Source organism: Hippoglossus stenolepis, chromosome 22 (assembly GCF_022539355.2).
Source record: "Hippoglossus stenolepis isolate QCI-W04-F060 chromosome 22, HSTE1.2, whole genome shotgun sequence".
Taxonomy (NCBI): Eukaryota; Metazoa; Chordata; class Actinopteri; order Pleuronectiformes; family Pleuronectidae; genus Hippoglossus; species Hippoglossus stenolepis.
The window spans coordinates 12,089,454-12,113,632 of record NC_061504.1 but is presented as its reverse complement, the minus strand read 5'-3'; the positions used below and the strand labels follow the sequence as shown (position 1 = coordinate 12,113,632).

The following is a 24,179-nucleotide window of genomic DNA, read 5'->3' as shown; positions in this document are numbered from 1 at the left end:
TTGTGTGATACAAGACAAAGACGCCCCCGCCGTAGTGCGAAAGCCTGTTCAGCATCACCTGTGCAGCCGGCCTAGCCTTGCATTCAAATGCATATCAGCCCATTGTTCCCTGCGCTGGGCTCCATAACGCATTTCTAATGGAACAAGTTTCATTTGAAAAGTAGGGGAGACAACACCCTCGCCGTATTTTCATTAAAATGACGATGGAGGCTTTCATCCCGTCCCAAACATTTCAAATCAAGGGTTTCTGATACCGATCTCTCGCGGTGAAACCCACGTACGCGTTGCTAAGTGGAGACAGAGATGAGGTCCAATTCACTCCAGCTATCGCTTTCTCCTTCTCTCTCTCTCCATCTCTTCATCCCTCCGTTGGTGCCAATTCAATTAAGACTCAATTACAGGCTCCTAAACAAAGATGCCGCCAACGCACCCCTTTGCTCATCCCCCCTCATGCTCTCTCTCTCTCTCTCTAATCGTCAACATGGCTAAACTAATGTTTCCTCATCATCAACTTGCAAACACTCAAGATCCATGAATGACATCAACATGTCACAGACTGGGGGGGGGGTTTGTGTAGTTGACTTACCGCCAACACAAAACCCCGCACACACGCACGTACACTCAAAACACACACAGGCGGACTGCCATGTATGTCTTTGCAATGACGGTGACCAATTCAATTTCATGCTCTAAACATCTGCATCTGTGTCAAACAAAGGAGCGAGGAGGAGGCCTCATTGATCCGTGGGGTCTGGGGCCAGCTGCCAACGGGTCGTAATACCGATGAATATTAAAAAGCACATCATTAATATGCATGCGTTTCCTCAGAGTTGTCTGGACGTGACGGGGTCGGCTCCGGTTTCAGGTCAGGATGCCACCAATCTGCTGCCAGTCCCCTCTCAACACCATGTTCAGAAGTGCAACTTTGTTTGTGAGAGTGTGTGTGTGTGTGTGTGTGTGTGTGTGTGTGTGTGTGTGTGTGTGTGTGTGTGTGTGTGTGTGTGTGTGTGTGTGTGTGTGTGTGATGGAGGATTCTTTGTTTGTTGTTTGGATGACTGTCTATTGCATTAGTGTCCCTTGGTGTGTGGTCTGATCCTGGATTACTGGGAGGGGTTGTGTGGAGGAGTGGTGCTCAGTGGGACAGCAACGGAAAGAGGAAGAAGTGACACATTCTAATGTGGCCAAATCTGCCTGAAATCCCCCCCGAGGGCCACTGCCCGCTCTGCAACACACACGAGACAAACGTCGTCTCTCCATAAAAACATCCATGGATTAAAGGCGTAGTAACTAACAGGTGCAGATTTATATATACATGCACATACACACAAAACCGTGAGTTGTGTAGTGACACAAAGAGAAAACAAATGGATAAACCGAACCTACACAGATCGCCATATATGTTCTCTCTCTCACACACACACACACACACACACACACACACACACACACACACACACACACACACACACACACACACACACACACACACACACACACACACACACACACACACACACACACACACACACACACACACACACACGTCCAGCCCCCTGCGGTGCCTTAGCGTGCGCTCCCGGCCCACATGCAATCAAGTCAAGCAGTGACTTAGTGAAATTGCATTATCCACACTTTCTTGGGTTTGATGAGAAACAGGTTTGATCCTGTGATGAATTCCGGCCCCGGCTCAGATTTAGGCAGGGAAAGAATGAACGTGTGATGCCTTCTTTAACACACTCCGCGACATCTCCAGGGACCCGGAGTGTTTTCCCGTACGCATCCGCGAGTGTGCGAGAGAGGACAAGATGAGGAAGCCCAGACGGACGAGGAAGGGAAACACTCAAACCCTAATTTACAAATGGTTTCGATCTGTTTTTTTTGCTCAGTAGTGTAAATGTGTGAGCCTGTGTGAAAAAACAAGTACAGTGGCAAACACAGACGTTTTTCCAAATATTGTTTATTTCCTGTTTGGTTGTGTTTGCATGTACCTGTACTACAGCTTTTTTTAAATTGTCTGACATATTTAATATGTTCTCCTGCAGAACACTTTCTAATTGGTGTTTCTAAAAATGATATGTTAAGTTTGGTTCTTTCTCTCCATTAAAAGTACAATATTCTCATATTTAAATATAGACAATCAACTACAATCAAGTCAAGTTAAATTGAAATTTAAAATAGCTTTAACAATATGATTTTGAATGTCAGTAAAGATTATCACACACTGATACCATGATTAGAACAATTCTAAATTTACCTCTCTACATACAGCATGAGTACATGAGTATGGTTTCATAATGTAATATACCGGCAATATACAGTCCTGCAAACGTACATACCTGAAATATGTATAAGCCGACTTTTCTTTTGTTTTGTTCAGGTGACTCATGTCCACGTTGTGATCGCAGCTGTAATCTCTCACTTACAGCCCATGTGTCACGCTGCGTCTGTGTCCGCGTGTGATCAAACAAAGGTCAAGCTGAAGAGGATCAAAGACACCTGTGGTCTCTGTTGGAGGGATTCTGATTGGGACTGGCAGCAGAGCCACTGGGTGATTGGCGTAATTGACTCACAATCATCGTCCCTCGCACAAACAAAACACACAATGACGGCTCACAAAGCTGGAAAACAATTGGCCGCGGTGGTGAAGAGAGAACAAGAGCAGAGGTCAACATTAAAACCATCCAAGTTGACATTTAAGATCTGTATCTTCTTACAGTATGTACGGGAATTGTTTGCTTATAAGCTGAATGAGGCCGTGTTCCTTGTTTGATTGAGGCACCTAATCTGTGATGTTAGGCAGAACATTTCCAGCTAAACTGTGCAAACCAGACACTGTATATAAAGATGGACGAGATGACAGCTCCCCAAAAGTGAAGCCAAATCTTCCTGATCCCCCCCCCCAGTGGTTGGCTGCAGTATAGGTTGTAAACCCTGCCTACTCCATGTTTGTAGATGGGACATGGGACAAACTAAAAGGTCAAGTAGGCTACATGTTTAGTACATTTTTTCCAGGATGTTCTTTTTTCATTTTAAGTAGTTCTTTGATTTCTCAGAGACTTTCTAATTAGTTTTTGATGCTATAAAAAACAGGTAAAACGCCCTTGATTGACAATACCGTGCAGAATCTGGCTTCAAATGACGTCATTACAACATAGAGGATAATCCAATTTTCACTCTGAATGCCCTAACTTGTCTGCAGCTGCGATGCTATTAAAACGAGTTTGAGAGCGATCGATTCAGCCAATATTTTCCGTGCACATATCAGATATGTAGATATAGATTTTTATGTGTGCGAGACTACAAGCTCGCAAAGAAATCAGACAGTCGGCAGCACATTCATTGAGGCTGAAAACCTGCTGATCAAATAAGATCGGTTTCCGTGTCAATAATGTATGAGTCTCCGGTCAATTCCGGGCATCCCATTCCAGTCAGATTGTCTTCATGCCTGATTGGGTCTTAATGAGAGCCTTCAATTATTAAAATTAATTTAATGGGATGGTATCTGCTGCTCCACCAACCGGGAGACCAGAGCTACTCCCCAGTTGAAAATAAACCGTATAAATAAATGATAGTATAAATAAATTCAGGTGTAAAATGAGTTGAATTAATTATTAAAAGTGTCACTGTAGCGTACAATGTGTCTCCATGGTCTCCAGTTTAATGAATGCACATCTGTCAGCGGTGGTATGACAACAATGCACTCCAGTAGCATGATGAATATTCATTGTGCAGAATGTGTCTTCTGAGACATGAGGGATTGTCATCCTGAACGTGGGACATGTTGGTGACAATAAACCTTTGAATTTATGTTGTTCTGTTTGTTTGTTTGTTTGTCAAACTTCAGCAATGTAAACCAGTGCAGGCTACATCTACTTGTAAACTGTAAGTGTCAGTTGGCACTATTTTATATAAAAAAAAGTCCTTCACTCAACTGTGTTTGTACAAAACAGTTAAAACTGTAACGAATCTTTGTTGTGCTGCTAAAATGCACCATATTTATTTTACCTTACAATGACGCTTCAGATTCATTGAGATCAGCAAGTTTGTATAAGTTGAGAAGGCAGAACCCCTTATATATTAATAGTAGAAAAAACAGTAGCTATAACCGAAACGTGCGATCTGAACAGAACATTGTATAAGATATGAAAGGAAACAAATCATTCACACAATCAAACATTGACTGGCACGTGTCTAAAATCCAAACCTCAGTAAAAACGTTTTGTGAACTAAACACTCAAATGCCATCTGGTCTCAATGTGTCTGCCTATACGTGTTAGCCCTGCTTTAGCCTCACCCCCATAATATAATAACACAACATTTCAGTAAACTTAGGCAACATCCACACAACATTTGCATTTTACTCTGTTTACAAACAAAAACGTAGTTGTGTGGAAGTAGCCTAAATACACAGGCACGACCTGTAAGTGGCCCCATAATGAAACATCAAGCACCACTTAGGGCTGTAATGCAGTTGCATCTATGGTTATGTTGCTTTTAAAATGAGGTGTAGTTGGGTGCTTTGTTCGCACGTTGCAACCTGTTCTGAATTTGCAGCATTTCCCTTTTTTTTAAGGGCTTATTATCAAGATCATAATATGCACCTCCACTCTTCCTGTTACACATGCAGATCGTCTGCTTTGGGCGCTTTCACTTCACGCACAAGCACGAGCAGATGTTTCCACTGCAGAGAAGCGTTCTCATTCACTACCTGGAAAATCCTCCATCATCATAGCAATTCGAAATGGTGCAAGCGCACATGGCTTTTAAAGGGAATGGGAGATTGCTCTCTGATTGGTATATCGCATGACGATAAACGGGAAGCTGACACCGTTGATGGAAAATTCATGACTATCATTCTTGGAAGATCTAAGCCACTAAGGTTTCCCTGTAACTGCACATATTACAGAAAGTGTTGTAGGAATAATTTTGTGGATTATGATGGAAAGCAGAATCTCAGTGCTCGCTCCAATCACAGAGGGTTTAAAAGCACTCTTCACTGCCATGATCTCTTGAACCTGTCAACCATAAAAAAAAGATTTAGGTATGAGTGATTGAGTGCACACGTGCGCACCTGTGTGTGTCTGTGTGTGTGTCCGTGTGTGTAGGTGTGTATTAAGAACCGTAGGTCTAATCGTCCAGAAAACCAAGTGTCATCACATCTTTGATTGGGCCCAGCAGGGAATCAGTCAGCACACTGCACACTCCAAGTCTTTAACGGAAGAGCCTGTTGCATGCTGGGAAAGCAGGAGGTGTGTGTTTATCTGCTGGGCCACCAGTGTGCCTGCGACGGCGCAGGTGCCAGGATCTTCACAGCCTCAAGTCCCACACGCCCTTCTTCCCTCCTTCATTCCCTCCCACCTCCCCTTTTCATCCCTCCATCTTTTCCAATCAGCAGCTCTGAGATTAAAAGTAAACACAGAGGTAACAGTCCAAGCCGCCAATACTGACAAGACCAATGCTGATTAAAATTAGCCGCAGACTGGAAAAATACACCGAGCTCTTTGTCTCTGATTAAAGTCTCCCCTGTGTAAACTAGCACAACCTTCCTCTATTCTCCTTCTGTTGTCCTCTGCATCCCCCTTTCATTCTTATTTCTTGCACTTCTATCATCTCACAGCATTTAATGACTGAGATACGGGTTTGTCACCTTACCCAGGTGTGTGTTGAGACCTTGTCTGCACATCTGCGGATATTTCTTTGAACGGATATTTTTCCCCTGAGACTTTTCCCCCCTGAAGTCTGCATCAACAATCTATCAAGAAAGAGAGTGATTTTTGGTTGACATCCAGTTTCAGTCCCGGGCTCGTACCAAGATTTATTCCAGCAGGTGTTGCTGGCTTGTGTTTGGACAATCATCCGTGATTCACAATGGAGAGACATAACTTAACAAACTGAAAATAACAAAAGTTATTCCGACAACAACAGTGAGTTAAACGCTGGAAACTCTAATATCAGTCTTTCCATCACTCGCCTGCAATGTCTTTCCCATTATGATGCTTCTGTCCGTTTGATTCTCAACCATGGGTTCTGTGAGGTGCACAGTAAAGTAAACACCTGGAAATCATTATCATTACAAGCCACATTGCATTTCCTGCACTGTCTGTCTTGCACTTTAATTTCAACACCAGAGCTTCTGTAATTCAATCACTGGCCCCACAGCAGATATATGAATCCAGCACCGTGCATTTGTGAGTGCGTGCGTCTTGAAGGAGAGGGAAAGAAATCACATCTTTTAATGTAGTTTTAACCATCATCATCAACTCCGCTCAAATCTTTCTGCAAATTGAACACAATGAGACGAAGATAACACTTTCAAAATAACTACTGAGAGCCAGGACATCTGCAGCAAAGTGTATGTGTGTGTACCTGTTTTCCACAATATGCAGAGGTGCTGCGTATTTGCTTTCAAGCCAAACACAAATACAAGCTTTTCACGGTAATAGCCTGTCGGGTAACAGAGGTACCTTGCATGTTATCTACAAACCCAGTTATGTCGCTGCCGGAACAAAGCGATACATAAAAGGTCTGGCGCCAGAACAAGAGAGGAAAAGTCAATTTCCAGTGACATTCCTGCAGCGTACAGAACGTGGTTACACCGAGTCGTTCAATTACGACGTGTCGAACATATCATTCATGACATAACTTGGCATGCATACTTAATGTAGCGCACACACACACACGCATCCACATCTGACCAGTGTGAAAACGCTCATCAGTCACTGACCGGATATGCGCATATTCTAAATCACTCAGCTTCGTGGGTAATGTTCTACTGTGAATAATGTTAATGTGAAGTGTATCTGAAGGTTAGTAACATGTTAATCCATCTTTGTTTAGTCTGGTTTTTGCTGTAGGTAAAGTAAATCAATGAAAAATGACTCTTACAACAAAGTTATGACATATGAGTGAAAATAATGACACCTCCTTTATATAACGTGTCCCATCAAATTTAATCTGTTGCAAAATGAGGAAGAAAAATGTAAAGAACTTTTGGGGAAGAAAGAAAATTACATTAGGGGTTTATTGAAAATAGGAAAAGTACTTTATCTTTCATAGCACATAAGATGTGATTTAAAGTTTAGAATAGCCTGAATACATAAGGTTTATGAATCACTTAAAAAAAGAAATCCAACTGTGTCGGCCAGTTCAATTATCTTTGCTTGTACAAAAGAACCAAGCACCGAGGAAAAAAAGAATAGTGGTACAAACTACAGTTCATGTTGTCTTTCTACAGTTGATGAAGGCCACAAGCCAAAATGTGTCAGTGTAGGGACACAGTTTTCTAAGTAGGTGAAGTCTTCTCTGCTCCTACAGTCTTCCTTGTCTAACCACGATAGCTACTTTATTATAGATACTGGATTTGTTTCAATCGTTTGACTGACACTTACTTTCAGTGGATTAATATGAACATACGGAACACTGCTTATTGGGACATGATTTGATTTGCTCACGATTTGTCGTCCAGGTTGAGACACTTATGCACTCGCACACAAATCTCAATGTCAACCTGACGCCGTAAAGAGAAAGCTGAGCAGGAAACACTGAACCATAACAGATCATCAACGTAGAAGAAAGATTAGAGACAGGGGCATCAATCACAGCTAAGCAGGTGTCTTTGACATTTCAGCATCATAATACCGTAATAATTATTGACTTTTTTAACCCGCAAAGTTCAACCCCATCCGAGGTTCCGTCTATGAATATGATAAATCATAATTGCAAGGTCAATGGAAGTCAAGTATTGATCACTGCATGAGATAAATGCACATCCATTATCCTTGAACAACAAATTAAGAGAATGAATGATTGGGAAATGAATGATTATTGCAAAGGGTAGATTTTACAGTGAAATGGATTCAGGGAATTTACTGGAGTGTGGCCGAAGATTTAGGAGCTGATCTGAGAGCAATTATTTGGCGAATCTGTTGGAGAATGAGGTTAAACTGAGGTTAAAGCTGCTTCTACACCTGCACAGAACTCCGGATATTCTCCTAAAATTATTCGTGAGAACGCAAATGTTCGACAAAAAGCGAGATGAATACAAATATCTCAGGATCCCAATTGTCCAGAGATTCTCCGGGTAGAATACTGGAGCCGATGAGGGTGATGCGAAACCTCCTCTAATGACTCCATCATCTTTCTGAACAGTCAAAAGTAATACCCTCAATCCCAAGCCCAGTTTGGTAAAGTGTCCAGCACCACACATCACTTTGCAGGATCATACTCTTTCTGCAACAAACACACACTCACACACACACACAAACACACACTCACACCTCTGAGAACACGTGGCTATTAACATCTGCCAACCCCACCCCGGATATCCCACCCACCATTACCTCCACCTCAATGTCTTCCCGCTAGACAGTTTTCCATTTGCACCTCTCCTCCCTCCCCTCCCTGTTGGGGTGTTCGAATCAGCCTGACAAGGAACACCACTTCTGGCTGCCCTGAGCAGTCACTCCTCCCCCTTTCCCTGTTCCTCCCTTTTCCCACGGGAACATGGTGCTATTATACATAAACAAGAAGCCCTGAAAACAACATGCAGGTTTTGTTTTTTTTCTCCCCCTGCACCTCGACTGAGCAGACAGGTATTAAAAGGGGGTGGGAGCTGTTCATAACCACACTGCATATAGGGGGACTCAAGCTGTTCTTTTTGTTTGCCGGACACCCTGTGAACAAGTCTATTTGAATATCAAAAGGAAAAACAGGGAATGTGTGAAATAGATTTGGAAGCGAGTTGATTAGGAATAAATCTTGGGAGTGGCGGGAGGTCAGGGGTGCGAGGAAGTTGGAAATGGCAGAATACGTATGTGCCCGCAGGGAAAAGGGGGAGTTTGATGCGAGCGTGTCTGGGAAAAGCGTGCGCTGATAGGCAGGCTTTGTGTACGGCCCTCGGGGGTGTCACTTCAAACGTGCCCCGGGGCGAAGCAATATCACACCAAACACAACGAACGGCCACAGCACAAAGAGAAATAAAATAAGAAAACACAAAAATCGGCTAATGCATTACCGGCTTGGTGTGGACTGCAGTAGTTATTGAGATACTCTATATTCACACTTCGCCTCCCAGATGACCACTGGGGCACTTTGAGTCATCCGCTGCACGCACGCACGCACGCACACACACACACACACACACACACACACACACACACACACACACACAGAGAGAGGCAATAAAGAGGCAGGAGGTCGAGGATGTAGAAGTGTAGCGGTTTGGAGACGTGCAGCGGGGAGGAAAGAAAACACATCTGTAGCTTGAACAATGTTGTTTTCATCATTTATTCATAGGGGACGTGATTGAATCTGGATTAAGGTTGTGTGATTCGGAGGGAGCGGTTTGCAGAGGATACAAACACACCCGCAAAGAGTAGAAACACATTCAGACCGACAGCTGAGGGTCTGCTGTATGTATGTGAACTACACAACGTGCACACACTCTTGCCGGCAGTCTCACTACGTACACATATTCCAGATGTGGCTGCATATGGAGCCATAATAAAGTCTTTAGATGGAGAATTGGATTAATTGAAGCATACGAGTCATGCTTGGATGGAGAATGCAGGCAATTAAGCCCCCCCTGCATGTTTGTATGCGTACGCGAGGCATCTGAATATGCGTCCGCGCAGCCGTGTGCTCGCGTGTGATGATATATGGCGCGTCCTTACAACACTCGGGAGACATAAATTACAGGAATTACAGATTAATTTCAAACCCATCAGAGATGTGTGATTGTGGATAGATTACTAAATCATCACGCATACAGCTGCCCTTATCTGTACTTACAGACGACTCGTGCACAGATGTGTGAAACGCTGTAACCTCATTTAAAGTCAGTATCGCCCGAAAAAGTTAAATACAGCAAATGCAAAAAGTACAGAATCATTTGTAGACTTTTTACTTTGTTTAGTGCAAGACCATTCTCATGCATTTGTTAACGGTGCATAGCTGGATTTAAAAAATGGACAATCAAACTCTTATTTCTGAGGCTGTTGGTGAGCGTTTGAGTTAATAACTCTTTTGACTTGAAGCAGGCCGTGGAGGGAAAAAGAATTTAGGAAACTCCAAGTGGAGAGACTGAGAGACACACATGACTAAGCTTGGAGTGTTGAGTAATCCCGTAGCCAGAAGAACTCATCAACTCAATCTCGCTTTTCTAACTCTTTATCCTCTCCCTCCCCTCCCTACAGTAAGTTTAATTTGAAGAAGAAGAAGAAGAAGTCCCTTTCCACACAGTCCAATATATATATTTTTCTAATTTCTTCCTTGAGAAATCTCTTAATGGTTTCTTCGCTGGACCCTGATGAAAACAATGACTTTTAACCCCCACCCCCACCTCTGCTGCATCCATCCTTCCCCCTCCCTCCATCACAGTCGACTTATTTCACTCTTCTAAATGATTTTTTACTCCTTCAATCTCCTCTGCAGCCATTCAGGGCCCTGGCCGGGGCTCGTGGCCGGCGCTACGCATTGTGACAGGTAAAATGAAAGCGCCAAAGAAATCTCATCTCCTTATGAACGCTCCGAGGCATTCAGCCAGTCAAAAATCATATTTTTTCCACCCTGCTTTCTGCGGCGCCGACAGATTGAAGAAGAAAAAAAAAAAGTGAGCTGTTATTTGAAGGCTATTTGAGGTTTTCCTTTATCCACAGTTAATCAATGCTGTTCTTTTTTTGTGTGGTGGTGGTGATGGTGGGGAGCTGGAGCAGTACATTTTGTGTACATTTACACACTATATGCAGTATGACTTGTTAAAAAAATAGTGGTACAGCCTGTAATTAAATATACTTTAGTGGAGTTTTTTTAAAGGTTGTTTTTAAGATATATACAGAATCCTAATTACTTCCATCAAGGAGGTAATGTTTTTGTCTGCTTTTATTTGTTTAGCAGGATTATGCAAAAACTACTGGACGGATTACAACAAAATTTGGTGGAAGGATACGTTATGGGTCAGGGAAGATCCTACGAAATCTTGGAATGGATCTGGATCATTGTGCACATCCAGGATTGTTTTTCTGCTTTCTTTAAAATTGAGAGATTGGGCGTTATGCAACATTTTCATTGATTTCAAAGAGAATAATTCATAGATCTTGACGGAAAAAAACTGGCATATACAGGGGAGTGATACTTTTGAGTGTGTGCAATTTGGTGCAGATTCAAATAAAAATCTGGATCTAGTGAATTCTAGTCATAAATATGAAGATATTGTCAAAAAAAAACATTTTTGCATGCTGTGATAAACAGAATTCTCAAAAAAATCCAAAGCAATCTACTTCCACCACCGCTTAACTTTTTCTCTTTTATCCAAACAACGTCAACGAGGAGCTCGGTGAGTAGTACCAGACAAACAGCGCTGTCAGGCACCGCTGATTGAAACCTCAAGGTCGCGGGCAGAGAAACACAGAGTCAGAGGGAGACAGAAGAAGCAGCAGCAGTGGAGCAGCATGGACTCTCCAGGGTCTGGCTGTGTAGCTCACTCAGTGTTCTGTTTTGTGTGTACGTGTGTGTTTACGTGTGTGTTTACGTGTGTGTGTGTGTGTGTGTATGTGTGAGAGAGAATGACTGTGGCTGAGAGGTTTTCAAGGCCCCTGACCTGCTGGTGGGTTGCAGAGTCACCCTGCTCTCTGCCTTTTGCCGTTCCACATTCCTCCGCTGGTCGCCTTTCTGTTCCTAGACATGTGTCTCTTTTCAATCTGCGACATACAGTCTCTGTCTCAACAGCACTTCATTTATATTTTGATTCACTGTATGGCAGCAGTCTTCCACACCCCTGTCTCCATCTTTGCCAATTCACTATACACCTTGTCTGTAAACTCAAGGCAAGATTCACACGTTAGCCGTCTCTGTACTCGTCGATCTATCTGCATGTAGCCTTATCTTTTGTCTCTCCAGTAAGCTAGTAAGTCTTGTGTCTCCTACTCAGATCTTTTTTTCGCAGTCAACCCATACACCTCCAACAGTTCTCCCTCTTTTCATCCCTCCACCCAACCCTAACCTTTGCTGCTCTTTCCTCTCCTGCTTTATCCCCCACGCCGCAAAACCCTACCCAATTTATTCTTGTCTCTCTCACACTTTTCCCTTTTCCCACATTTCAGTCAATACTTTTCCCACCTTCTGCCCTGCCACCCCCCCCCACCCACCCTCTCCCTTCATCTCACTATCCTTCTACCCATCTCCATTCCAGCTGTTCAGGAGTCTTCTGCACCGCCCCTCTCTACATTCATCCCTCCATCCCCCTCCTCACCTTGTAATTCTCCACTCTTGCTGTAGAGTTCTCGCCTCTGCTCTCTCAAGTAGGCACTCATGCTGATGGCATGGGAAGACGATTCAAACCTACAAAACACACCAAAGGGTTAACAAGCGGGCACACAATACAACAATACATAAATAATGCAACAGCAAGCTGCAGCGAAGGGGATCCAAAGATCAGCGGCCTTTGGTATGAGATGTTAAACAGAATAATGTAACATTAAAGATACTTTTTGTCTAATGAGATAAAGTCTCTTGTATAGAAAATACTTTATTCCTTTATTTTTGGACAAACATGAACCGTAGAGCAAAAGATTTGATCCTCACTTGAAAAGAGACTGCTTGGCACGCTGTGGCTTCTTCTTGGAAAAAAAGGCAGCAAACTCACTGCCCGTGCTGGCGTAGGAGAGCTGAGCCGATGGCTCTGTAGCACTCCGGCTGTTCTTCACATCAAGATATTCCATCAGCAGACCCTAGACGACACAGAGCAAAATGTGAAAAGTTAAGAAGCACAAGAATGGAGGTAAGGACCATCTTAGTCTTATCTTAATGGGATAATGGCCTGTATGGTATCAATAATGGCCTTTCACTAGGTGACACCGGTTCAGGTTGTTGTCTTTGCATAACAAGCTGTGTCTACAGTCGACAATGATTTTTAAGGGGTTGTTGTCATCTGGCTACAATTTGAAGGGACGATAATGATGAATCCTGGTTTTCTCTGGTTACTCCGGCTTCCTTCCACAGTCCAAAGACATGTAGGTTGGGTTAATTGGAGATTCTAAAGTGTCCATACAAACAAAACAAATATCTGCATCGAACTAAACTGGTCCAAAAAACATTGTATTTCTATAATTTCACAGAGTCACTTATAATAGTTCCTCTAACACATAGTAAAAAAAAACAGTGTGAAGTTACTCACTGGTGCCGCATTGTTATCCTCATCTGACTCCTCCTAATGTTATTACACCAAAGATAATGTCACATGGAGTTTATCAATGACTTAGAAGCTCCCACTCAGGATCATATCCTGTAAGCTCGGCCTGTCTATTCTCTCTTCACCTGTAAGATTATTCACAAGTACCTTTTTTTATCCATACGACCAAAATAGATCGTTAAACTGTTCAAATAAATCTTGTGTGTTCGGATCATTAGCTGTCTGGTGTGATGCTGCCTAACACTACAGCTCACTGAAGTGCTTAGTTCAATTTCTCCACAGCGACTGTTCCAACTGTGGTCACACTATTCTTTTCTTTCTGGGAATATTTTACTGCAATTTATTCTCATCTATTTCACATCATTTTTAAAGAAATGTGTATTTACAATTGCCTTGCTCTGCAGAGATATATGTCTACGATATCAGCTTGAGAGATTGTGAGCAGCAGGTCTTCTGTTTATCGTGGCTTGTAGTATCACAGTTTATTACAATTCACGACAACATTTTATCAACTAAAGAGAAGAAAATAAACCCTGGAGATAGAAAAAGGCCACTGACATCACTGGGTGCATTTGATGACCACCGCTGAAACCCGCGTCCACCATTTTCCTGAACTGTCGGCATGATCCATGGTGAAATCCATCAACGTCTTATCATGCTTCATAAAAATCTTATCAACTTCTAACAATAGCCGAGGACAAGCACATCGAAACTGTGGCCAGATAGAGAAAGTTAACTTCCTCTACTCTATCATTATATCTGCACATTCCCTACGTTGCTTTGACTGGCTCTCATTTTTCAAACTCTCTTACTGCCTCATCTCTCATTTCTCACATTTCTATTTTCTCTCTCTTGCGCCGTCTACCTCCGTTCGTCGTTTCCTTTCTCTCGCTCGCCCCATCTTCATTCCTCTCTCTGTGTGAATACATATGTTCTAAAATAGCCTCCCATATCTAATAGCTTCATAATTTAGCGGAGCCATTTAGCCTGTGTGTGTCTAATTCTGAGGCGCAGAGTGGGTCAGGCCGGAATGGGACAGGAGTAATGGTAGAGCAGATGGAGATCCATCCCGACCATAATGATGTAATTAACGCTGCGGAGAGCACCCCCCCCGTCATGCACGGGAAAGCCTTCACATGTTAGCGCCGACATTAATTCAAGTGCACACACATTTGCAAGAGCAGATATAGGAAAAAGATTACGGACAAGAAAGTAACTTCTGAATATGTTTCAAAAATACATATTGATTAAAGTACACTACAGGTTTTAATGATATTTAAAAAAAAAGAGGTTGATGTTTTTTGTTACAACTAACTAGAAATGTTTTACTTATAAAGAGCCTCCCCAGTTCCTAATGTTTTATCTATGATTGAATCTTCTTCTGAAATATCAGGCTGGAAAATAAAGGGTCAATAAACCTGAGGCTATGTTGATACCCCAAGGTGCATAAAATCAGCAATCGTACATTCCAGTTTAACTGATTGGAATGAATATATTCAGATATGAGGCTGTGTTCAGGGTCAAAATTAGGAAATATAATTTCCACTAGTTAAACAGAACAATCTGGATAATGGAATTGAATAAATCCGGATTTATTGGGGAAAAAAAACACTATAATCTAATCACATCTCTAAGGGAATCTTTAAACAACATAATCATATGATTAAGGACCATCTGGAATGGAAAAATGCCAAGTATCAGTCAGAGAATCTGTTTGCCTCAAGAGCGAATGGAGGACTGGCTCTTCCAAACAAGGAATTATGTAACATGGCATTGGGCAAATTATAATCCTAACCCTGGGTGGGTGAACATGGAGCCTTGAGGTCCACCTAACCCACTTTAACAAGATTCAAAATGGACATGGGTGGGAGAACACAATTTGGGTGAGTGCAGTATAAACAAAGCTACTCTTCCATATGGAATAACCCTATAAATATGTGTATTTTGAAATAATCCTTTCAATGAGATAAATGGCTGGCAAAAGGAGTACATACAAATGTGACTCTGCAGAGATAATTCATTTGTCTTTGGGCTACAGAGGGAAGCGGAGGAGACTTTCTTGTACCATATTATATTCTGCATCAGTATTTCATTAAGAAAATCTCAAATTCTCACACTACAATTTGCACTATAGTTTAATATGTCAAGGGGATCTTGATAATGAGATAAGGGAAGATTCATGGCAGGCTGTTAAGACTACAGGGGATGCAAGAAGTTCATCCATTATAAAATTCTACATGGATATTATTTTTACAACCATGAACGTGATTAAAATGGGCCTAACCCAAGATAATAAATGTTGGAAATCTAACAAGTATATAGGTACATTTGTATTTTTTGGTATTGCGTTTTTTGAAATACTTGTGACTCTAGCATTCTTCTTTAGCAGAATCCCCGTAGCTTTGTCTGTTATGGAATAAATCTTCCATTCCACCAGGGCTTACTAAGGCACAGCTATCAGTAAGAGGCTTTATCTTAGCATCCAGGCTCATGTACAGAGTGGATTAAACTTATGACAGAGAAAGATTCTGCTGAAAATGGGACTGTAAATGTCCAAAGAAAAATGAATTCAGCATCATTTTGTGTCCTTTAAAACTGCAAAATCTTCATGGAGGAATGTTGGGGTGACAGACTTTTATTTTTGTGTTTGTTTAAACAATAGTTAGAATTTTACTTTCAAATAACTATGTCATATTTGTACTTTTTGCATAATGTAAAATGTCAAAACTATAGAAAATAACTAAAAAAGTGAACTTTCTCATATTACCTGTTACGTGTGATGTAATAGCGTTCGGTGCGAGATGTTCATGCAAAGCTAAACAGGCACATACAACCGTGCTCCATACGCATAATTACTCTCTAACCCACTTCCCCTCATCACCGGGAGTCCTGGAGGCCATATCACACACGTCCCCTCCAACCGGCAACACCGAGGCTTCCACTCGCCACTGGCCTCATGCTGCAGCTAATCCTATCAGTGTATTAATTACTAATGATGAGCTGATGGAGCGAAACCCCCACTTGCTTGCAAGCTAACGCCCAAGTAGACTTAATGAAATGCCAGCGCCTGGCTGATGAAGGGGCTCCGACCCTACTTAAATTGCATTAGCCCAGAGACAGAGTGAACTTTGGAGGCAATTAACTGGACTGCTAGGACAGGGAGAAGGATGGAGGGACGGGAGGCAGAGAGTGGCACAGAGGGGTGGTGGGGTGGGGGAGAAAGAAGGAGAGATAAAGGTGGGAAAGCGTCGTGGAGAATAGAAAGAGCAAAGGATTATAGGTGGCGAGTGAACACTGAGCAGAATGCTAAAGAGAGGACGGGCATAGAAGGATAGAAGGATGGGAGAAGGGAGGAGGACACAGAGAAAACACAAGAGACCCAGTTAAATAACCAGTAGCTGCTGATTTAACACCTTTGAGTGAAGTCAAACAAGATGGTATCCACACCTCTACTGAAAGGACCTCCTGGTAAATTTTGTGATTGCACAAACCATCTTAACTATCTACGTCAAATCAGCAGCAAACACATCGCAGAGCCAATAACTCGCAAGAATAAAGTTTTGTTAAAGTCACCTTCAAGTTTCCTAATTATTTTCTTTGTCCGTTCCAAATCTAATTGGTAAAACAAAAGTTGTTGTTGCAAAGCCAAAGTCAACACAAATGTGTGTTTATGGATGGGACACTGACTAAATATGTCTCAATATCATTGCCGAGTGAGCAAACTAATTACCAAGCACAATTTCAGAGGCTTAACAACACACACGTTTATTTGTCAAGAATATTTGTGTTATTTTCTTTTCATAAAGGACAAACTTGCAGATTCAAATGCATCATGTCAGAAACGTGACAAAAGTCACTTTATTCCTGAAATATAGAATCGTAACTTTTAATGTGAGTAGTGAGTCAACATCATCTCCAGCTGTCAACTACTCTATTCAAGCGCTGCCAAGGTACCTAATATTAGAAAACTACAATAACTGCGATAAAAGTAAACAACGATCACCCACACAACACTTTGCAGCATCTGTTCGGCACAAATAAGGCAAACGATGCTAGTTGCCTAGCACTGAATGTTCCTAATATAGCAGGGCAGTGTGCGTGCGAAGCTGCAGTTCTGATTTAATTCAGTGTTTGAGGATAAAACCCACATTAATATATCACAGTGCTGGTAAACTACTGTACTAACTGTTGCACAAGTAAAAAACTTCACAGCTTTTGTCTATATTCTGCGTTTTAACAGTGAAAAAAAGGACAATAATAAGTAAAAATGTGCTGTAACTGTACTGCACTGTAACGCTGGTTCGAAAATGAATAGATAAATAAGATAGAGGTAGGTTATCTGTCAATTTAAAAAAGACAATTCAGTCTAATCTAATAACATGGATCCACCCGACATTCACAAACCCACAGAATGATTGCAGATTGACAGCTTTGCTGACTGGTCAAACTGGCTCTCTCTCCCAGTCTCTTTCATGTGTGATGCATTTGAAACAGAATCCAACATGAGTTGGAAACATGGCGGTTGAGGAACCGACGCCAAAAGGGGACTCAACGTCAGCGTAGTGTGGCAGTTGGTCGACACGTTTTCAGTTTGATCTTTCTCAAAGGAAAGTTATCTGCAAAATTTGTCGGGCAATGGTCGACACTTTCTGAGCTGATACGACAGATGTAGAAAAACGACCATGAAAGGAGCCATGTGAAGGAGCATCACTCGGGTCCGTACAGCCTCACTCTTCTGAATCTCACAAGGCCCAGACACAAATATCATTGATTAACATTTAAGATGAGTCAAAAAAGTGCAGCCACTACAGGAGCATATTGACTTTTACTAAGTTTTAAAGTGTCTTTAATGCAACACTGACTTCTATTCAGTGTAAATAGTCAATATGACGATCGTGAATCATCTTGAGGTTGGAAGTTTCTGAAGGATCACCCACCTTTAATCTAAGAAATAACAACTTCAGTTTGTCTGATAGAAAACGTGTTTACTTTGTCTGTGAAAGATTGTGCCAGTGAATTAAAAGGGACCCAGAGATGCAAGAATGACGTGATGAGTCGTGATGGTGAGCTAATAAACAGCAGTGAGGTTTTGCAGCTGCCAAAACAAAGAGTAACACAAAGATCCACAAAGTGACAATAAATAAACATATTCACTGGTTTAACATTACTAATTGTAGATTGGTTCCAAATGGGAGCCGGTTCTAATTTTAGTTGAATCCTGGAGTGTTCACGACATCTGATGTAACTGGCTCTGCTATCAGTGGACATGAAATGGGATAAATCAGGCAAATGTAATATGAACACGCTCGCTCTCTCTCTCTCTCTCTCGCTGTGTCTTTAAAATTGGCAACAGGCGGCACCAGATGGAAACAAACTGGTATCTCTTTCCACTTATCATTCTCGACGGGTTCAGGTTGAAACTACAGCATTTAAACATCAAAGCCTCGTCTTAGCAACTTCTTCAGCGTGGACGGATCTGGACTAATTCACCAAAAAAACGTATCTTCGTTCGAAATTACATCAGCAGGACATCCGCCTTAACTTCCCCTCACAGGTTTCAGAGGGTTGATGGAGAAACAGGCAAGGGGTGAAGGAACCGACTGACATCACTGGAAGTCAATATTCATGGGACAAGCTGTGAAACAGCGGGCTGGAAAAAGAGACGGTACATGAAAAAATGTGACACGTGGCAAACGGCTCTTCACACCAGATAATAAGACCGAGCCCGAGAGTTCACATCAACTCCAGTGTGCGTGTTTGTCTGTTTGTGTGTGTGTGCGAGTGGGCACACATGCAAAACACATCTCTCTCAAGGGCTCTCCTGACAAAGACAATCATTTCCGCCACAACTGTTCGACGTAATTCTATCAAGCGACTGAGCTTGTTCTGCACTCGAGTGGCTCGGGTCTCGCCCAGAACTTAAATCAGTCCGCTGGGCTGAGTGCGAAGTTCTATTAAGAATTGGAGAAAAGCTTCATGGAACTCTGCCTCCGTAATTCATTACCGGCACTCCCGTTTATTTTCTTCCTCGCAAGATGTCCCGGTGTCACCCTTTGTGCCTCCAGAAAGCGTGTGCTCGTCCTCCATTCTGTCCATTACAGACAAATCAGAGCAATTAGGAGAGCGTCACTCAAAGTTCCGCAGGTGAGCACCTGTGGTCGGGTAAACTCAATCGGACACAATCGGCTAAAATTAAAGAAATGAACGTTGCTTGGTTTTCTCTTCCGTTGGCTCACATCCTCTCCTTCTTATTAATCCATCGTAAAAAGCAGCCGAGAGAACAATCTTAGCGCTTTGTTCCTTTCACAAGGCCTTATTGAAATCGGCTGTTTTCCCACTAAATCCCACGGCTGGTGTCTTGTCACAACACATATTGACTGATATCCCTCCGTGCTAGTTTGAAGTTAAAGCCCAAAGTGTCCTTGGCCGTCAAAGAAAGGTTTCTGTAAACACCCTGTATTGATTATGTTCCAGAAATTTCAATAACCTTCACAAGTTTGGACAGAGCTTCAGCCACAACTACTCCCGCAGCACTGAACTGCCGCGGGACAGCGGGGGATCCCACCTGGAGTGGGCCACATCAAGTCAATCTTTTGAAGGCTATCTTGTTGACGGAGGAAAAAGGAAGATGTGCCCGTGTGTTCACTCAAATCCATTTTTATTTCCCTCCGTGTCCTTGCTGTGTCCCTGACATTGATATGTGTACTTTTTGTTTAAAAAAACAAAACAACGAGAAGAGGAATAATAGAATGGTGTTGCTATGGATACTCTCCTTTACAAATCCACGCTTCTCAGTTTCATCTCTGCTAGTCAAAATAGCAGAGTGAATGCTGCAGGAGCAATAATTACTGAACATATTTAACTGAAGAACCGGAGGGAAGACAAAACATGTTAAATATACTTAGACATAGAGTGATCACACTATTACCATTCCCCATAATTGGTTTCAAATATGGGTGAACTTTACCATATTGGAAAGCTTTAAGTTCAAATAGAGTTTCTCCAGGTTTCAACGTGTTCAATTAATGGCTTTATAAAACCATAATGATTTAAATTTAAAACCTACGTATAGTAGGATGAATACGAAGTCATATCAGAGTTTCAGAATAACTATAATTCCCCAAAAAATGAAGATTAGTTAGTAGAGAATGACCCTGGTAATGCCACATTTTTCATTTTGGCATTGCAGTAAACAAAGTTCTGCATGTTATTCAGTGAGATATGAATCCCTTGGGGCTCGTTCTATCTGCCGCCACAGCAGCACCTTGTATCCAAATGAGAAAACTGTTCATCACAGAGCTCTGAGTTCTTCTTCAATGGCGTTTACAGCACAGGACAAAATATTGTGTCCTCTCCTGCGACATCAAGTCATAAAAATGTATCGACAACCGTCAAGGAAATTACTGCGAAAACACGCATCAGCATTTGATTAAGTCTCTGGTGATGTTGATGTAGTGGATGTGAGGGGGTGGGGGGGGCTGTTGCTGACAGAGATGAGACTTTGCAATACCATGGAGACGGCGGACGATATGTAAATATAACAGCGCTTTGGACGGCGGAATAAATCTGACACATTGATTAAAATGTTGCAGCGAGAGCAACGCAGCGATGTCTGCGCCTCATATCTAATTAAAAGAGATCATTGTCTTCTGGCTACTCGCTGGCAGTTCAATTCACCTCGTTTTCACTCTGTTGATGCGCTGAGAGAAGGCTGTGAATATTTAAGCCACTTGTATATTTAAATATCTCCGGCAGGAACGTAATACCCCATTTGTCTTGGTACTTCTGCAGCAGTGAAATGATTAAATATGAAGCAGGTTTAGACAAAGATATAGGGTCTCGTCTCGTCGGTGTCTGAATCGATAAAGAGGGGGAGATCAGGGATGGGTAAAAACAGGAAAATAATATATATATTATTAGTAATATATGACCAAAGCTCAGGAAAATCACAGCATCAAATTGAGAACGCACCTGGGGTTTCAAAGTATATTCTAAAGCAGGGATATTGAATACCTGACTCGACAAGATACGTCTAGTCAAGGTTTGTTTTTAAAATCTGACTCTTTATGTGGAGCCAACATCAAAACAGCTCGGCTCCTGCTACAGAGGGATGTGAACAAGTTTGATTCCTCTGGTCAAGTATCCGTGATCCAGGAATCAGTTCTTAAAGACAGCACAGAGACAGCGAACATCCGTCAATAATTTTTGAGCGCACAGCCTCAGAGTTCCTTGTCTGCAGAGAGGAAGCCACTCATTAAAAGTGCGATTTGCACTCCGGTCACACACACACACACACACACACACACACACACACACACACACACACACACACACACACACACACACACACACACACGGCGAGCCAGTCACCCAGCCACGGATCCTCGCAGAATGCGTGAATGGCGAGCTAATTAACAAACCCGCGCGCCTCAAACTGAACAGCCGACAAGGTCAAGAGGTGTCGGACGTCAGTAGCCGGAGACACGCGATGCCAGCACGAAATAACACTCCCACTAGGTGGTCTTAATGAAGAATGCATGGGGAGGTCTGTGAACTGTGATCTTTGATGAACTATGTTACCCAATTACCTGATGGGGTATTGTGACTTCTGTTGCGTTAATAATTCAAAGGAAACTTGTGGATTTTCTCGCTTGGCACGCGATGTTGTTTAGACTTTATGTTGTAACTCAGATAACATCACATTAAAGTTGCTGACAGGTCGTCTCAAGTATGTGATGGAGCCAAATCAGATTTTCTGAATACAAACAGATTCCAGTCGCTGATTCCTCAGAAGAAACAGAGTGCTTTGAAGAACAGGAGGGTTTCTGATGGTACGGGGAAGAAATGCAGTCGCAGGCAGTATTGAAGGTATGTGGTGGTGCGGGCACTTAGAAATGCAAATTCAATAACGGTGTGAATAATCAATACATATACTCACACATGCATTCTACAGAAAGCCAGTGGAAAAATTGTGAAGTGGCATTGAAACACTCCTCGCAGCATCAATACCACTGATTACCATCCAGTCTTTTAAGCCTGCGATCAATACTTCTTCACTGAAATAAAGAATAAGGAGGAGAAACTGCAGCATTTCTGACCCGGGATTAGAACCACTACACATATCCTGAGTTTTAAAAAGCTTGTTTTTTTCTGAGTGGCACTCTCAGCCTATTGGGCCTGAGCCACGCATTGATGAAGAGCGTTTCTCAGCCGAGGCCTGTAACCGGGTGCACCCAGTGTTTCTGTCGGCTCTCGCATCTGTCTGCTGGTCTGTCATGTGAAAAGGTCAACCTGGTTTCTCCACCTCTCAAAGTGAGGAAATAAATAACACGTACCCGGAGGTTTCTGCACATGTCAGAGACGTTAAGTGCAATAACTAAAGCCTCTTTCATACAAACGGTTCTGTATTCCACCTCGCTGCTCTTTATAGGAGGAATGGGGGGGGCATTGTTGTTGTTCGGGATTTAATCCGGCAGCCGAGGCAGTCATGGAGAGGGATTGTTATCTGCGGGACATGGAACACCGACATGTCAATGTCAAAGTGGCAACATTATGCCATCGTGGTTTGGTTCAGTGTAAACAATTTAAGTCGACGTAATAATTAGTCTTCTTCATATCTCAGATATTGTGGGATTTCTGTATAAAAGGGGTTGAGAAAAGCAGTGATTCAAATATTTTTGGACTTATGGACTTAATGTAAAGATGGACATAGCCAAATCATCTTGATCGCCTCCTGGTGGCTGGCTGCAGTGCAGGTCATAAACCCCACCTCCTCCAGATTGACAGAAAGGACATGGACCAAACTAAAAATGTCACTTTAAATACATTTTTCTAGATGGTTTCTCTCCTCATCAAATTGACGTATGCTCATGTTAATCTTTCCAGTAAGTTGGGTTTTAATAAGTTATTTGATTCTATAAAAAAAACAGGGTGAAACTTGATTGGCAGCTGAGACTGACTCACAATTTGTCGTGAGCGTGAATCAGAGGGACCTCAACACCGCGGCTACAAACCGCAATAACTACTGGTTCCAAATTGGCGTCAAATGTGCAACATGGCAGCCACCGTATTCTGGATATTTTAGCTTCATTAACGCGGATATACTAAAATACTTAGTAGTAGGTGACAAAAAGTTAGAGAAGTTTTAACAACTTTCATCAACAAGCAGCCTGTGTTACACTTATGCAGGCAACTCTGTTAGCCTTCATACCAATTTTAGAAGTGTGACTTTTACATAACAAAATCAAGAAAGAAACGTGATGAGGGGCTAACAAAATTCACGACCAAATTCGAACCATTGCCAAGCATGTTCCTGCCCCTCTGAGGGTCTTTTAACGCGAGATAAGAACTGTTTCAGTATCCAGTCATATTTACCAGAGCCACTGTGGGAGCAGTAATTTCTCTCATTGCCGATATGTGACTCTCCGAGACAGAGTGGGCTAAACGAAGGGGGTGAAAGTGAGTGTGGGAGTTGTGAGAGAGAGAAAAAATAAATAAGATAATGAGATCAAGAAGGAAATTACAAGGAGCAAGAGGAATATGCACAGGGCATTAGGAAACTGAGGGAGTGTGATACAGCGGCAGCAGGAATGAGGCTGAGGAAGGAAGAAAAGAAGGAGAAGAGGAAATGGAAATGGAAGCAACAAGCAAGACGTGAGAGAAACGGCAGAGGGGAGGGAGGTGTGGACGAGGGGGCCTTCGTATTGATACAATCGGTCAGGAAATAATAACACCAGTGAGTGAATAAGAAAACCTCATTTCACGTAATGAGTATTCTAATCAAGAGATTACATTATCTCACATCGCGGGGACAGGGGGGGGGGAGTGGAGTGAGCCCCTGGTAACTGGGTGCTGGCAACGGTCGCATGCTGGGGAATGGCTTAATGCCTTCTGTGACCCCACTGCTAGAACAGAGCTATCATAGCACATGCCTATGCACATTCACAACCTTTGAAATACACACACACACACACACACCCATACACTCCTGTAT

The 24,179-nt window shown here is 42.4% G+C and overlaps 1 protein-coding gene across 1 annotated transcript in view; it reads right to left on the bottom strand.

The window, feature by feature from the left end:
• Positions 1 to 24,179, bottom strand: part of exoc4 (exocyst complex component 4) — a 111,587-nt gene that overhangs the window by 69,227 nt on the left and 18,181 nt on the right. The window contains exons 9-10 of the mRNA XM_035147336.2: positions 12,580 to 12,725; positions 12,248 to 12,336 (exon numbers count right to left, since the gene is read on the bottom strand). Coding sequence (XP_035003227.1) covers positions 12,248 to 12,336; positions 12,580 to 12,725 — 235 coding nt within the window. The remainder of the gene's footprint in view (positions 1 to 12,247; positions 12,337 to 12,579; positions 12,726 to 24,179) is intronic.